The 16,505-nt window shown below is 27.1% G+C and overlaps 1 protein-coding gene across 3 annotated transcripts in view; it reads left to right on the forward strand.

Moving 5' to 3' along the window:
* The first annotated feature begins 2,543 nt into the window (after positions 1 to 2,543).
* The window catches only part of LOC112603804 (tyrosine-protein kinase Fer), a 35,509-nt gene continuing 21,547 nt past the window's right edge, over positions 2,544 to 16,505 (forward strand). For 2 of the 3 annotated variants that reach the window (XM_025352556.1, XM_025352558.1), the window contains exon 1: positions 2,546 to 3,394. In XM_025352556.1, the coding sequence (XP_025208341.1) occupies positions 2,969 to 3,394 (426 nt within the window). In that variant the 5' untranslated portion in view covers positions 2,546 to 2,968. Of the gene's footprint in view, positions 3,395 to 16,505 lie in introns of all 3 variants that reach the window. The other variant, XM_025352557.1, reaches the window with a different exon arrangement.

The raw sequence follows: 16,505 nt of genomic DNA on the forward strand, positions 1-16,505 counted from the left end.
AATAACAGCGTACGGATCGAAAGTGTATCTACCTACGGCAAGTCAGTAACTATATCGTCTATGGTCTATATATCTACTAAACAGTGGCGTGTTGAACTTATTTTATTGATAGAGCTAATAACACCCGGCACACACCTATGTTTTATTAAAATCGGTACTGTATCTTTTGTATAGTCACAAAATGCACATGGATAACAGTCTAATAGCAGTAGTAGCACGTCTATGTTTATTACGGAACAATAGAATATTATATATAGTAGTTATATATAAATTAACATAAATTGTGTCATATTTTAATTTTCTTTTTCGTTAAACTCTTAAACAAAATTAAATCTGTTGTTATAATATTACATATAATATGTAGAGATGCGAGTTGTATTATACATTTATACAGTGGTATAAAACTGTATTATACATAAGGTATTATCAGAGTTGGAAAAAACATGTTTTAAATAAAAAATAAAAACACATGAGTTTATTGTTTAAAACACGTTTTTTTTTTGTTTTAAACTAATTTATATATGTTGATTTTTTTGTGCTGTTTAAAACAGTTATAAACAATTTTAAACATGTTTGACATTTGAAGTCGAAAAAAGTCTATGAAATTAAAAATTTAGATTAAGATATTTTGATTAAGCAACATTGGCAACACTGTCTTAAAATAGATTCTTATTGAGTCAATTATAAAAAAATTGTTGCATTTAAAAAAAATCGCTATTTTAGGCTTAATGGGGGGGGGGGGGGGAACTGGCATTCTCTCCTCTTAAACCCATCACTAGATGTTCTTGAATTGAAAAATATTTTACAATTTGAAAATACGAATATTTATGAACATCATTTTAAAGTTTTAACTTTTTCCTTTCTGCTAGAAATTTCTTGAGAAAATAAACACCAGGTTGTTTCACAGATTGCATAAAATCATAAAATATAAATTAATTTGAAACACGAAAATAATGATATTATGTAGTACAAATAAAATAAAAACTTTTATAAAAATTAAAATTGAGCTATTCATTTTTTTTTTTTTTTTTTTTAACTTGTTTTGTTGTTATTTTATTCAACTGTTTTAATTGATTAAAACAAATTAAAATTTATTTTATTTAGCTGTTTTAAACATGTTTAAAACAAAATAACTCTGGGTATTATACAATGTCACAGTGGTATAAAATTATATTAAACACATGGTATAAAAAAAAATTTAGACGTTATTTTTAGTTATTATTGTCTTAAATAATATTTTTATTAATTATTATAATTTATAATTTGAACATGTTTATTTAGCATTAATGTATTAGAAATGACTTAGATCAATTGTACTATTATATTATTATTAATATAGGTACAAACTACAAATGTACAATGAGAATATGAGATAGTACCTATATAAGTATTAATTATGATTTCGATTTAATTATATTTAAAAATTTCCTATTAAAAATAGATTCCCTTTGTTTATTTAAACTTTTTAAAAATAAAATACATTTTTTATTAAATTTCTGGTATTAAATAAAAGTATCAAGTACTAAGTACTTATAAGCAGTAAAAAATTGGATCCAAAACGTTTTATATATTATTTGGCAGATAATTTTTTTGTTTGTTTAAAAGTTTTCCTAACTGTCATCTAAACTTAAGTATATAAATAGGAGATAATAAGGTAACTTATATCCAAATTTATTTGATATTTTAAGAATATAATTTATTATATAAATTATAATTAAAGTATTATGAATTAAAATCATTTCTAGTCACTAGGTATATGAATGTATGGTACATGGTACATTATAATTGGTAGCATGACTAAATATTAATTTGGTGAATTTGGTTTAAAATAACTCTTATATTAGGTACTTATGTATTTTTTTAAAAGTTTTCTGACTTTATAACCATTTTTCAATTAATTAATTTTAAAACGATTCATATTTCTTAATGAACAATGATTTTATAACCTGTATAAACTTTCGACAATTTAAGGTACTACAGTCTACACTCTACAAAGTTCTATACGGTATAATGTGGTATTATACAAAAAAAAAAAAAAAATAATAAAATACCATATTTTAACATCTCTACATGACTACACATTTATATTTCTGATCACTCTAGTCTTAGAAAAATAATAGATATTTAATTATTTGCCACTCATTCTAACAATTTTGATAGAGTAGTTGGGCTTTAAAAAAAATCGTCAACACACAACTGCTACTGCATATAGGATATAGGTACTACCTGCACTGTAATTGCAAAAAATCTGGTCGTATATATCGCGTAAATCGTAATCGTAGACGCGGGAGAGATAAATAATTTAAAATAATAACATTGACGCGAAATCAACAACAAAGAGGAAACAACAAACGAGCGTTTAGGTGCAGATTTCAAACACCTTCTTCAGACGTCGGTCGACGAAACACGTTCATCCGCCTCCTAAGCGGTCCACACGTCCCGGGCGGCTGCGACGACGGCAGCGGTCTCGGCAAGAATGGGTTGGTAACACTGGCGGCGGCGCAACAATCCGCACCGTGTTTATTTTTGTTACAGCTTGCTCCTCAATGACGGTCGACGACACTCGTTAATTCCGCGTCGGCCAACGGCGGGCAGTCGGTACTCGGCAGTGCTTCAGTCGGGTTCGGGTCGTGCGCGTGCATTGCTCGTGGTGTCCACTGTTCCTCTGGTGTGTGTCCGTTCGTTTCGTGTATAAATATAATAATATATTAATGATTATAAAAATAAAAATACACTCGCGTATTTTAATATAATATCGTTCTGTACGCGTTTGATATTCGCGTTGTATCGTTAACGTCGTTTTTCAGGCGCACTGATTATACGTTATAATATTATCTTCGACGGTTATATTATAGTAGGTTTATACACGTCAATATTTACCAGTCGGCGTCGGAGACGGCTGCTAGAGGAGCATAGACGATGACGTGACTCGCCGGAGGACAGTGGCCTGCACACACACTAGGCCGATATGGGGTACACCGGCGGTAACGCGACGGCCCAGGGCAAACCCGAATACGAAGCCCTGGTGGGTCGGCAGGAGGCTGAGATCCGCATGCTAGAGGTGATGCGCCGGTGTGTGACCAGCAAGCTCAAGTGCGACCGTGAGTACGCTGCATCACTGAGCGCAGTTTGTGCGCTCGGGTTCAAGTGCAGCGGCGCCGGCTTGGGCGCGGGCAGCGGTGCAGTTGACGCAACGCCCGGCAGCAGTCTCATGGCCGGTGCTTGGAAGCGACTGCTCGACGAGCTAGACGCAGCCAGTCGGGCTATAAGGTCCGTGTGCGACCGGATCGAGAAGAACACTCTGGACCGGATCGCAGGAATATGCGCAGAGAAGCGGAAGGCGAAAAAAGCGTACCAGGACGAATACAACAGGATATCGCTACAGTACAACAACGTGAGTGTTTGCACTTGATACACAACAATAATAATATGATATACCTACTATTTACCCGAAAGATATGTCAAAACAGTTATCCGGCTACAATAGTCGTTTAGCGAAATTTCGGTTCAGGGCTTAGGTGATCTTTTTCATTCCTCTAATTGTAGGTCTTCAACATCTGATCTCGGCAGTAGTAGAGGTAATTTTTAAGATCAACAAGTATTTATTATTTTTATAGGATTGAATTATAAAAACTGCCAAGTTTGAAATTAAAAGCATTAAACTTTCCATAGGTTGATTCTAAAAACAAATTTTATTCCATTTTTGAAATTGATCTCAATATTGCGACGATATTATCAATCGGAAGAATATACCTAATATTATATTATTGATTATAAGTGTTTGAAATTTAACACATTTGTATATTTTATTTAGTGGTTGTAGAACACTAATGTATATAGGTAAGATATCCATTTCAACATTTGGTAAATCACATACAAAGTTTTACATATCATTTTTCGTTATATATTTTACAAAAAAAAAAAACATATTTGATTAATTTAAGCATATTTTTATAAACGTAGATACATATTATCATATTTTTCTATATAATTTTAGCTATATATTTTAGTGCATCTTTAGTTAATTTCAATTTTTCCACCCCTTTCGGAGATTCGAGAGCAGTACAAGTTTAATTAAAAAGGGAATCCAACTATACCTTATTTTGAAAACTTACTGCAGAACCCTAATTGACTAGTATTAAAATACCTAGTTAACACGAGTCTCACTCGAAGTTGTTTGTGGGTGTTTAACCCCCATCTTCCACCAACCATGGCCGACCACAGTGTCTGCAGTTTCAATCTCTGTTTTGATATCATTTCGATTGTTTTTGCAAATTGTTTTAGCATAACTTCGTTTGTGGGTGTTCACAGCCACAGATTGTCTTGAGCATTATATTTATGTAACGGTTACTGCACCTCAGCGCACAGCACCACCATAGAATTGTAAATTATAATATTATATTGTGTCGCACAAGGATTTATTACTACCAATGGAAAAACCGAGTACGACGGCAGTTATGGAATAGCGAACATTCTCTTTCTGCCCATGTATATTGACGATAGAATTATTAGTATTAATATGTGGCGCAATTATGTATACGAATAAAAAATGTTGTAATAATAATAATACTTGATTGGTGTATTATATGCGATGGAAAAACCTGCGGAAAACCCATGTACCTAACCGCGATCCGCCGTACTGACGATGTAATATTATTTTAATATTGTTTCAATTGGTCGGTCTCGAGGACGACAAGTGCTCGATCAAGACCCTGATAAAATATTCAGTAGGCAGGTAGTCAGGTGGGTGGTGTATGGGTGGACGGGTTAGGTATTCTGTATACGTATAATTTCAATTTGATTCTATTAACGTTTTGCGTCGAACACGATTTTTGTTTAATTAGATGCCTAACTTATCTGCGTGTTTTTTTCGTACGGTTCGCCAAACATGTTTTTTCTTTTAGGCCCGCGACATTTTCTCATCGTTATAGGTTTGAACACGCGATGTTTTTCCGAGAAAACCGCTACTTCTAAAAGCTGTCGAAAATCGAAAATCGACACCACCTACACGGTGTAAATAACCCTAATATTATATCATAATATTACGTGTATACTATGTGATTAAATTGTGTTATTGTATTGTGTAAGTATTGTAAAAGACGTGACTATTTATTACGATTTGTAATATGTTGACATTGCATTACACACCTTAAAAAAAGTTACTCAAAGGCACGCTTTTCACACAATATGGAAATACCTGTCTTTTTTATTTGTAATTATTGTGATATAATCTTATAATAGTCCGGCGAAATTGTGAAATTTAAATGACGTCTCCTTGAGTATACGGTAGTTATGTTTATACATAATACTATACATATATATATATTATATTTATTGGTATTTATAGTTAAAGTGGCAAACTCTGTTTTTAGTGTAATTTTATAAATATTCGTATAATATACATATTATTTATATATAGATATATACACACACACATCTGAATTATTTGTAAAATAGTTCAGCGATCGAATGGATATAGGCTCTATAATAACAATCCCTATATAAACTAAAACTCAAGCGAGAGTGAACAGGCAGGTCTATATAGCGAATGGATGAATCCGGGGTCATTGACTGGAAATATGATCGTATATTAAACATAATAAAAACTAATATAATATGTTTAAATCAGTTTTATATAATATGCAGAGTAATTGACCAAGGACGTCCACCCCCTTTTTTTAATATCTAATAAAGTTATTCGAAATCTATAATTTCCAGAATTTTTAAATACATTAGTCATTAATTGAAGATAATGTTTTCGAATACTTGAAATATTTTGTATCACTTGAGAATGGTCCTATAGTGATATAAACTTTTTTCAAATCGGAATCTTTCTTTATTTTTATCAATTTTTTTGAAATATGAACAATGTATCGATTGTTAGTAAATAAGTTATAAACACAGATTAAATATTATATTTAAATGAAATAACTTAGAAATTATTTGTTTGAATTTGTATTTATACATATACATGAAAATTTAAAAAAATAAATATTTTTATTTAACAATTTACAGAAAAAAAAAAGATTACTGTTTAAAATTAGAAGTTTGTAGGAGAATTAAAGAAAAATCTCTAAGATTTTCGCAAGCAATTATTAGTTGATAATACGTTTAAAAATAATATGTGATAGTAAAATAATACAATTTGTATATTAAAAAGTCCATCTAAAGTACCTCACCAAGATCATTGTAATTTTTTTTAAATAAAATAAACTTGGCGAACTTCCCTATATATTATGTAGGTATATGTATTTAGTTCATAGTTAATTTGATATATTTTAAAATTATTTGTTTATAATACAAGTTTAAATTCAATACACATATTTTCATGATTATTTCAATAAATCTGCCAATGAGAAAATCGTGCCAATTTTCTATTTTGAATGATTAATGCATATAATTGGATAATAGTATAGTACTATCAGACATCAGTTATCACTATAATGGTAGGTAGACGGGTAGTTCACAACACATCTTTGGTATATGTATTTCAATTTTTATATGTTTTCATAGCAATATAATTTATACCGCAAATAATTACTAGCAGAAGATATACATCGCGACGTATTTGCTGTGTTTACCATAGAAAATACAAAATTAGACCTATAAACGCCATGTTCGTTTGTCTATACGCGTGTACTGACTAATTTGACTATAGACGTCCAATTTCCATAGCCACAGATTATTATACATGTGTGGTTGTACTTACAGTTTCTAAATGAGATTATATTTTTATTTATATCAAAGAAATTCCAACGCGAGGCCTGCCCGCGAGAACCGGTGCGCACGTAATTCGAAGACGAGATAAACGCCGAGCACACCGCCCACGGGGTCATTTATTTCGCTCTCCGTCAAGTGCCCCGCCGAATTTGAAACCACTGACCTACTTCCCTGGTTTACATTGTTTCCTCCGCACAAAAATCCAAAAATATGTTTTCCTAAAATATATGAATTATAGAACTTTATTATTTAATGTTTTTTTTTTGAGAGACTGTGTAGTACCGGAACAGTATAACGGACAAATAACAAAGTTATTATTATTCTATTAATTATTTTTGTCGGATGTAACTGGTTCGATAAGAGTAGATCGTAAACTCGCCAGCAAGAAACAACGACCGCTCCTATTATCGCCGACGGTCGAAGCTTGAAATGCAAACTGCAGAATACTGCTCACGAATCGGAAACTGTATTATAATGCAGTATATTTATTATACACGAAGATTTCTCGCCGGACATCCGTATCCTGTCCCCACTAAGCAACTAGAGTGTTACATAAGTTCCGTGCAGATTTATTTGTTTTTCTTTTCGTTTGGCGTGACCTTGATCAGGTGTATACCATTACCGTGGTTTCGGCCTATTTGAATGCGACTAATAGGTATAGACCAGGTTATCATCAAGACATTCTACGCCTCGTTGTGACCTGATGAAAGTGCTTTCTCGTGCTACCATTGATTTGTTCGTCGCAGATTCCTTCTTATATGCATATCAGTGAGGAATTATGTTTTTAAAGAAATTATTGTGAAGCATTTAATAATGTCTATTTTAAATTAAAGCCCATTAATAATTTATTGTTTTTTTTAAAAATGAGTATCTTTAATTTTTATAATATTCAATATTATTATATAAGTATTTGTAATAGGTTAACTTATTCTACGCACACTTGACATTTGTAACTTATTTTTAGTTAACAATTTAAATATTTTTATGGTGTTAAAATATTTATTTATTTTTATTGTTAAATCATAATTATGATTTAATTATAATATAAAACTACATAATAAATAACTATAAACATATATAAACGATAAGAAATATGATGCATTTCAGTAAATAAATACGCGTAAATTTTGATGTAAAATATTATTCGGTTCTATGACTTAAATCGTATTTTTTATTATTTAGAAAAAATTGGAAAGTACATTTTTTTAACTTACGCTTTTTTTGAAGATGACATTAAGAATAATTTTCACTTGTAGTATTGTAGTATATGCTTCACACCAATCATGATTTTCTAACATCGATTATCAAAGAGTAAAATTTCCTAGCGGAATTTCTTTTTCTGTTGGACTGCCGATTAAGTGGTTGTAACCTAACCGACAATATTTTATTTGCGCTGTGGATGAGTACTGCAGGCCGTTGACCTTCCGTCGTTATTGCAGTGAACTTGATTGGCCGGCAGTAGAAGAAAAGTAGTAATAACTTATAATACTATAAAACCAAAGGGTTGGAAGGGGCAACAATAATTATTTTTAGGTTTGTCGCATGACGTAGAAATCAAAAACGTATATACGTCATAAACTTAAAACACTTTCGTAATTTAATAGGTTTAACAGTTTTAGTAATTTTATAACTAGTCAGTAGAGTGTAGACACGCATTTTAGTCACCACTAGTTCTTCAAAACACCGCTATTCTTTGAATTGCTCTGGATCTTTTATAATTGGCATTGGCGAGTAAACCAATGGTTTAGAGTGTGTTTATACATAATAATATCGGGTGTATGTACAATATTAATATAATTGGTACCCAATTCACTTGCACTGAATTAAAATTGGATAATTTCGTCGTTTTTTTTTTTGTATACGTTTGTAGGTTCTTGACCCTAGCTTCTTATAAGAGAATGATGGTAACCTTCAGAGGTTATTGTTTATGAAAATATAATAAAAACAAATGCGTTGTAAATTGATTTACACTCCACATAATACTATTTCAACATTAAATAACTGAGAGTAACTTTTAATTTATAATGAATATATTTAAAATTTGGCCGTTTCCTCTCATGCTTCCCTTGTGATTTTTCGTGCTACTAAAGTTCCCTTTCTGGGCTGAGACATTTTATCTTTGAATCAATAAATATTTATCTGCACATAATAATAGGTTGGAAAATAGGTCCTTTGGTTTTTCCAAAACTATACCTTATTGTATTGATCATTTAAATATATGGATTTTTATTGAACCTCTACAGATGAGCAATTTAAGTGTATCAATAAGTAATAACAATTTTGAATCGTAGAATAGGAGTTTTCCGTTATAATTTAGGTTATGATGATGGGTTAAAAAAGTATGTAAACGTTTTGAAAATAAAGCTATCATGATTTTTTAAAATTCTGTAAGCTATTTTTTAAATATAAAAATTATTGATTAAGTTTTTTTTGGTTTCTATTATTTAATTTTTTATTTTTTATACTTATATTAGTGAATTTTGTATTAGCAATAGTTTTATCATGACGTTTTATTGAATTATATTTATATATTAATTAAAAATCTCTCAAACAGTTATCAGCATATATTATTGTTTAATATTTTTACTTTTAATTGTTTATCCGGGGGAGAAAAATTAGCATAAAATTGTATAGGTTAACGAAACTATTAATTTTTAATATTTAAAATTTAACCTACGATTACTAAAGATTTAAATTTATTTATGGGTTAAAAGCACTATGACTACCTTTATGAAGAGTAGTGAGTACATAATCATTTTTTTTTTCTTAATTTTTAATAACAGTATGCTGTGCCATACCTATATAAATGGTTAATATTAATTTATTTAATTCATATATTATATCTAACATTAATTTATTGTACAGCTTCCCCCAGAAAAAAATTGCCACTTATAAGTACACGAATTCACATATAATGTTAAACTAAAATATTTCACCTTAGAATAATTTAGTAAAAATAAATAATTATTGTCACGTATAAAATTATTAATTCTATAATTTTGTATTACAAGTACACCTTATCTTTATGAATTCGTTAGTATATTATTTATGTAGGTACGCTTTTTATTCAATATATTAGATAGCATACGTTTTCTAAAATAATGATTACCAAATACAAATGCATTATGTAAGTGTCTGAATAAAAAAATCACTTAGTTTTTTTGTGAGGATAGGTTCCAAATCTTTATAAAAACACTGAATAATTAGTAGGAATTCAAAATATTTCTGTTATATTAATTTTTTTATATCGTTAACTTTTGATTATGTTTTCCGGTCATTAGAACTCGATGCATGCAGTCTGAAAGTTAAAGTAGGCACTAAGGTCTGCATTGAATATTGATTGATTAAAAAAGTTGGCTGCCGAATCTAGGTTTCCAAGGTTTCTCGAAAACGTGTCAACTATCTTATGCATAGCCGTATAGGCTCAATGAAGTTCTTATAGAAATAAAGACAGACATATTATTTCCTTTGATACTTTCAATTTTAACCTTCTAAAAACTTTAATCGTTTTCTTATGATTTTATAAAATCATTAAAATGAATAAGGCTAATTTAACATTGATTAAGTCAGGTTGAAATTAATTATTAATCTAACCCAATACATTTAAAAATGTATTTTCGAGTGGAATTGCATAATTACTAAATATTTGATGCATAGGTAGTAAATTTATGTCCCTTAAACATGATTTAGTGAACCATTAAATCGATAATTGTTTAAGTAACTCGACATTATATGATGTAGGTATAAATCATTTTCGCATAAAGCCGAGCATAAAACTTTATTCAAGATTTTATTGTTTTATACTGAATACCAATGAAAAGTGATCTGTAGCCTTGATATGAATGTTTTCCGTATAATTTAGTTCACTTGTAGAACATAGATGTCTGCATTGAAGACCGGATCGGTTAATTATACCATTTATTAGAAAAATGATGCAAGGTGGTCCTATAATATAATAGTTTTTTCATACTATATATAAGAAATTCTACACTCGGAATAAACGCTCACAGTTAATAGTTTTGCTCCTGGCTGTAGAAGATTTTGAAGATCAATTTTAAGACTAGAATTTAATCTGTTTCGACTGTTTTATCAATAGACAGATTGTGATTTTGTATTAGAGTATTTAATAATCATCTTTGTATAAAATAAATCATGTCAATTTTTGATTTCTTAAATTTTAAATTTTCATTTATATTTCATGTATAATGGTGTTATATATATTATATAAAATATGTATTATCCTTACTTAAGAGTTAACATATATTTGTATGATTTATTTCTATAATGACTTTTGAGTATATTACCTCTAATATTATCTCTTGTCTTTATTCGTAACACATTCACCATGATATACTTGTCATAGTAACATTTTCTTTGTATACGTTTCCTAATTACTGTATATTTTAAGTTAGTACATTACATTTTTTTCTTCAAATACTTATCATTAGGGCTAGAATTTTTTTGCAATAGTATATTTTTTTTTGCAATTTCTAATTATTGTTTTTGTAAGTAATGTCCACTAATCACTTCATAATGAGATATACAGTGGTGATTTTATTTTGCATGTTTTTACATATTTTGAATAAAATTAATATTATTGCATATTTTGACTATAAAAACGCAAAAAATTGCATATTTTATGGTATATTTCGTTAGTAGACGTTTTTATCATGCGACAGTATGTATATTGTTCAAAAATACCTATTTAAGGTACACCTATATTAAGGTCTAACAGAAGACCGTCTAGTTTTGAAAATTTAAAACACCATGTAATTGTTTTGTGTAATATTTTTGAATAGCGTTAATGGTTATGAATATTATTTAATTAATTTTAAACCTTATGACGAGCCTTATGATTTTTTTATATGTATATTTCATATTTTTTGACGTATATGATATTAATTGCATGTTTTTGCGTATTTTTAATAAACCAAATGGATATTTTACAGTTTTTTATTGCATTTAAACCCTAGTCCTACTTATCATTAATACCTTAATAATCTACCTTTCTTTTTATCATAAAAATAATTTTCTAACGTTTTATCCTCCCAATTGCATATGTTTATTAGTGAAAAAACTTTGTTTTATTTTTTTAAACATTTATAATTATTAATTTATATAATTAGTTGAAAATTATCCCTATTATGTATGAAAAATTGTATATTGTACCTTATTTTAAAATTTAAACAGATAATTTAATAATTGTATTTATTAATATCAATTTAATTGGTTACAAAATATAAACTATTATATAATAAATAAGTATTGTTTATAATTATTATTCTCATAATTTATATTATCAAAACTAGGAAGTTGACATGCGTATTTTTACTTGTTGAATAGTGTAAAATTATATCATTATTTGTTTTTTTTTTATATATATTTAACATTACTATAATATATATTAAACAATGCATAGTAATATTTTGACGGATTTGTTTTTATACAATTTTAATAATTCACGAATTTAATTATGATTTAAGTTGATATTATTTATCGTATTTAAAACTACTGAATGTAGATATATCTTACATAATATGGTAGACCCATTATAATAATTTTTAAACTTTACAATATTGACATATTATAATTTTACTTTGTTAGTTAATAATTTTCTATTTAGGTTTAGCTATACTGCATTTATTTTTCATCAAGAGTAGGTATACTGGCATTGATTTATAATACATCCACTTATATAATTAATGATATTTGGTATAGATTTTATATTCTTATAACATTAAGTCATTGTTTACTATTAAAAAAGTATCAATCGTACAACGTTTTGAATTTTTTATCAGTTGATTAGTTTTCAACTGTATAAAATTACGTAGACAGTTGACTATTATTATTAGGACCATTAATTTAAAATATAATTATCCGCGAATTTATTAATAATTTGTGATAGTGTAATTACTCAAAATTGTGATACCGAGCAATCGAATTGATTAGAAAAATATATATATTATTATATTATACGTAACAGCTATTCAATAGTTAATATTTTTTGCCTTTCCAAAACAGTGTAATAATAATATTATTATTGCTATCAAATATTATAGTAACGGTTGAGGTCAAAACATGAGTAAGATTTACAAGTCACAACCACACCTGACACCTCCTGATGTGTATTATACATCGTATATAAAAATAATTATTGTTTGTTAAGTGTTTATAGTTACGGTAAAATTATTAAAGAGCTGTGCTTGAGGTTTACTGGGGTTATATTGAGGTTTCACTATATTACATACATATTATTAATATTGTAAAATACCCGTCAGTATTCATAAACATTAATTGTTGAAACGGTAGTAGAGTTTAATAATCATAGACTCCCTGGAGTGATTGTTATAGAAGTATATGTAAGCAAAGACAAGTCATGATTATAGTATGCATACTAGATTTCGGTTCGTAGAATCAAACTAAAATCTTAGTGGTCTTTAATCTGGGCTCTCTGTGTAAAAGTTGTCCCAATACAGTTATTTTTTAATTTGATTTAGACATTTAAAGTAACGATTTATTTTGAGTTCGGATAATCATCAATCATATATATTAAATTGAACAGTTTTTTTTTTTTTGTTAAAACTATTTTCTGTTTTTAAATATTCATTTTCTTTAAGTATAATATATTTTTAGATTTATTCAAAAAAAAAAAATGTCTAAATCCTTTTGCTAAATTATACTTACTTTTATATTATTTAGTATCTTATTAATTACTCTTGAAGATGTGTTTTATTTCAAATACTAATTACTATCTGAAATTTTATCAACAATTATGAAAATATTTTTGCTAAATTTTTACTTACATCAATCAAAATAATGATATGTTTATGGGATATTTCAATATTATAGTAGTTATTGATAGTAGAATTATTTAAGTTGTGCCGTAAAAATTTGCAAAATATAATATTTTTATTTTATATAATAACAGTTTATTAAACTGTTATTATTTACATTTGATATATTAGTGAGTTTTAAAATTTTAAACAGATTAATTTGAATTATAATCATGAAAATTGTGTAAATCAAAATAGATATAAACTAATAATATATTGAAAATTAAGTAATATTTCCTGGAAATATTAGCCTTACATTTTTAAAGAACTTAAGTTATTAGTGAATTGTCTAGATTTCCAAAACAAGAGTTTACAAATTGTGGTTCTTGGGTCACACATGGCCCGCTAACTGCAGCAATGAATAATTTAAAAATCAATCTATTCGTATTATCTTGTTTATTTTTTTATTGATAATTTTAATTAAGTATAAGATATACATATCATAGTTCTACATTAAATATTAATCATAACTAAGATTTTATTTATGTTAGGGGGATTAAAAATACACTACCTGATACTTATTAAATTTAAACTATATTTTACACTTATCATAATCACAGCGCATACCAATAAACCCTAACAACCGTTAAAAACTAGCACTTATTTATTGTATTCATACTTTAATGCAATTCTATTAAATTAAAAATTATAAATTTTATTATAATCTATTGTTTTGCCCGCAAAGAGTTTATAGTATTTTATTTAGCACTTGACTAAAATTAATTTATTATAGTATGAGAATAATACTATGTTCATTTGTAATTATTGTCGGTTATAAATTGTAATTTACTCGGTTTTTTAAATTTTTTTATTAAAAGTAAATATCAAGCTGCTTTTTGATGAGTGGCATAACAATACAAACCTACATATATAACATCCAAGGTTCAAAGTACATTATATCAGCCATTTAAATTTAAAATTCTTTATATAACATACAAATATTCAATCTTTATATGCGGATGTTCAGAAATTATAACTGATTTTGTTTTCTTGTGTCAAAATTGCATCACTTGCGTAGGTATTTTTTTGCCAAACTTCCAAACAATGTAGTGGCTTGGCGCATCGCATGTGTGACAAGAGTTTCAGTTTACATTTACCTATTTTTATTTCATGACCTAAATTATTGTCAAATAAAATTTAGCTTGAATAAGTTCATTCATAAAATGATTCCTTAATTTTTATTTAATATTTCAGCGTATCTATTATTGACTTATATTGTGCGTGTTTTTTTTTTATATATAATTCTTAAGCATTAATAAAATTAAGTACAATTATCGTTTTACGTTTAATTTACTTTAACTCATTTAACTTTTAAACATTGTATTTTTAATATATTATATGATTATTGTTTTCTGTTTACACAATTTTTTGTTGTTAATTTTTTTATGTTTTTATCTTTAAATATTTCGATATTTAGGATTATAGTTTTAAAAATTTAATGTACAGAATAATAATCCATAATCTTGTTAATTTTAATTAATCTGAGTCATGTTTATATGTTATTTTTGTTTAAGGAATAAATAAAATTATGAAATTAATATCGATGGTAAAAATGTATATTCATCTGTATAAAATATTGAAAATTAAATTAAAAATAGCTTATATATTTAAATAAGAAAACTATTTGGTTTTTAGCGTTTATCATCTCTTGATAAAAAATCAAATTTTAATCCCTTTTCAAAAAAATAAACAATTAATATTTATTTATATATCATACTGTATTTGGTAAGTTTAAGTACAGTTAGATAAGTATCAAAACTATTTTAATTTGACTTCAGATCTATACAATTATTGTAAATATTATAATTATACTATATAAACTTTTTTTATTTATATAAAATTAAAAACAGGTATAATTATTAATTTCAGGTAGGTACAGGAACATTTATCTATTATGTCTAAAACAATAATATTTTAAATTGAAAAATAAAGGAAGTGACGTTTTTAAAAATGTTTATGTTTATAAGGAAATTAATACAACTTTCATAAACTTAGAATATTTGTATTACTCATGTGAAAGGTGTTAGGATTTTGAATATTGTTTTTAATTTAAATTGATTTATAAATAACTTATTTAATATTATTTTGTACTAGTTTCTTAATAAGTTTTTAAATATTGCAAAAATGTACTTCAATTGTAATTATTGAAAAACTGTGGGTTTATATCAAGTTCTTTAATCATCCCATTTAAGGTAATAATCAGTATTTGTTTTCATCAAAAACAGCATTTTTACATAATATCTACAGTTGACATAATTGAGTACTTCTAAGTAATTTATTATATGTTATTATGTTACTTTTATAACTAGTAGGCCCTGGACAATAAAATCAGAAACATTAAATTAGTCTTGTTTTAATTGTTCAGTTATTAAAATGTATACATATAGTGTGACTAAGTTAAGATGGCCAGATAATATGGGACAAACGTAATTTATTACGGCAAACTAGTTATCTTTTTTGGTTGGCTTGGTCGCACTATACATTTTAAAAACACTTGAAAATTATTTCAATGGATTAAACATTTCTTTTGCGATTTTTAAATGTGTGCTCTGAGCCTCTAAGTAGTTTATGATAGTATTGATAGAATTTATTTCTTTGAATTGTTTGCCTTTTTCATCAATAAATTCAAGTATTAAAATCAAAGAAATAATAATTATTTAATTTACTGAAAGGTAAATGAAAATAATTTAGGTAAAAATATTATTGACAGTAGATTATACATTTTGACAAAATTATTTGTAAAATATTTAAAATAAAAGATTATTTTTAAACAAATTAAAATTTGTACATAATTTCACGTAGGTATAAATATGTATATCAACTATTCTCTTGTTCACTTATTACGTTTTAGATAAAATTTTTTATCAATTTTTCATAAAAATATCACACAACAGTTAAACGTAATTATGGTAATGCCTTAAAATTATAAACAAAGTAGTCAATAATTATTGA

This window comes from Melanaphis sacchari, unplaced genomic scaffold (assembly GCF_002803265.2).
Source record: "Melanaphis sacchari strain LSU unplaced genomic scaffold, SCAv2.0 Contig111_pilon_pilon, whole genome shotgun sequence".
Classification (NCBI taxonomy): domain Eukaryota; kingdom Metazoa; phylum Arthropoda; class Insecta; order Hemiptera; family Aphididae; genus Melanaphis; species Melanaphis sacchari.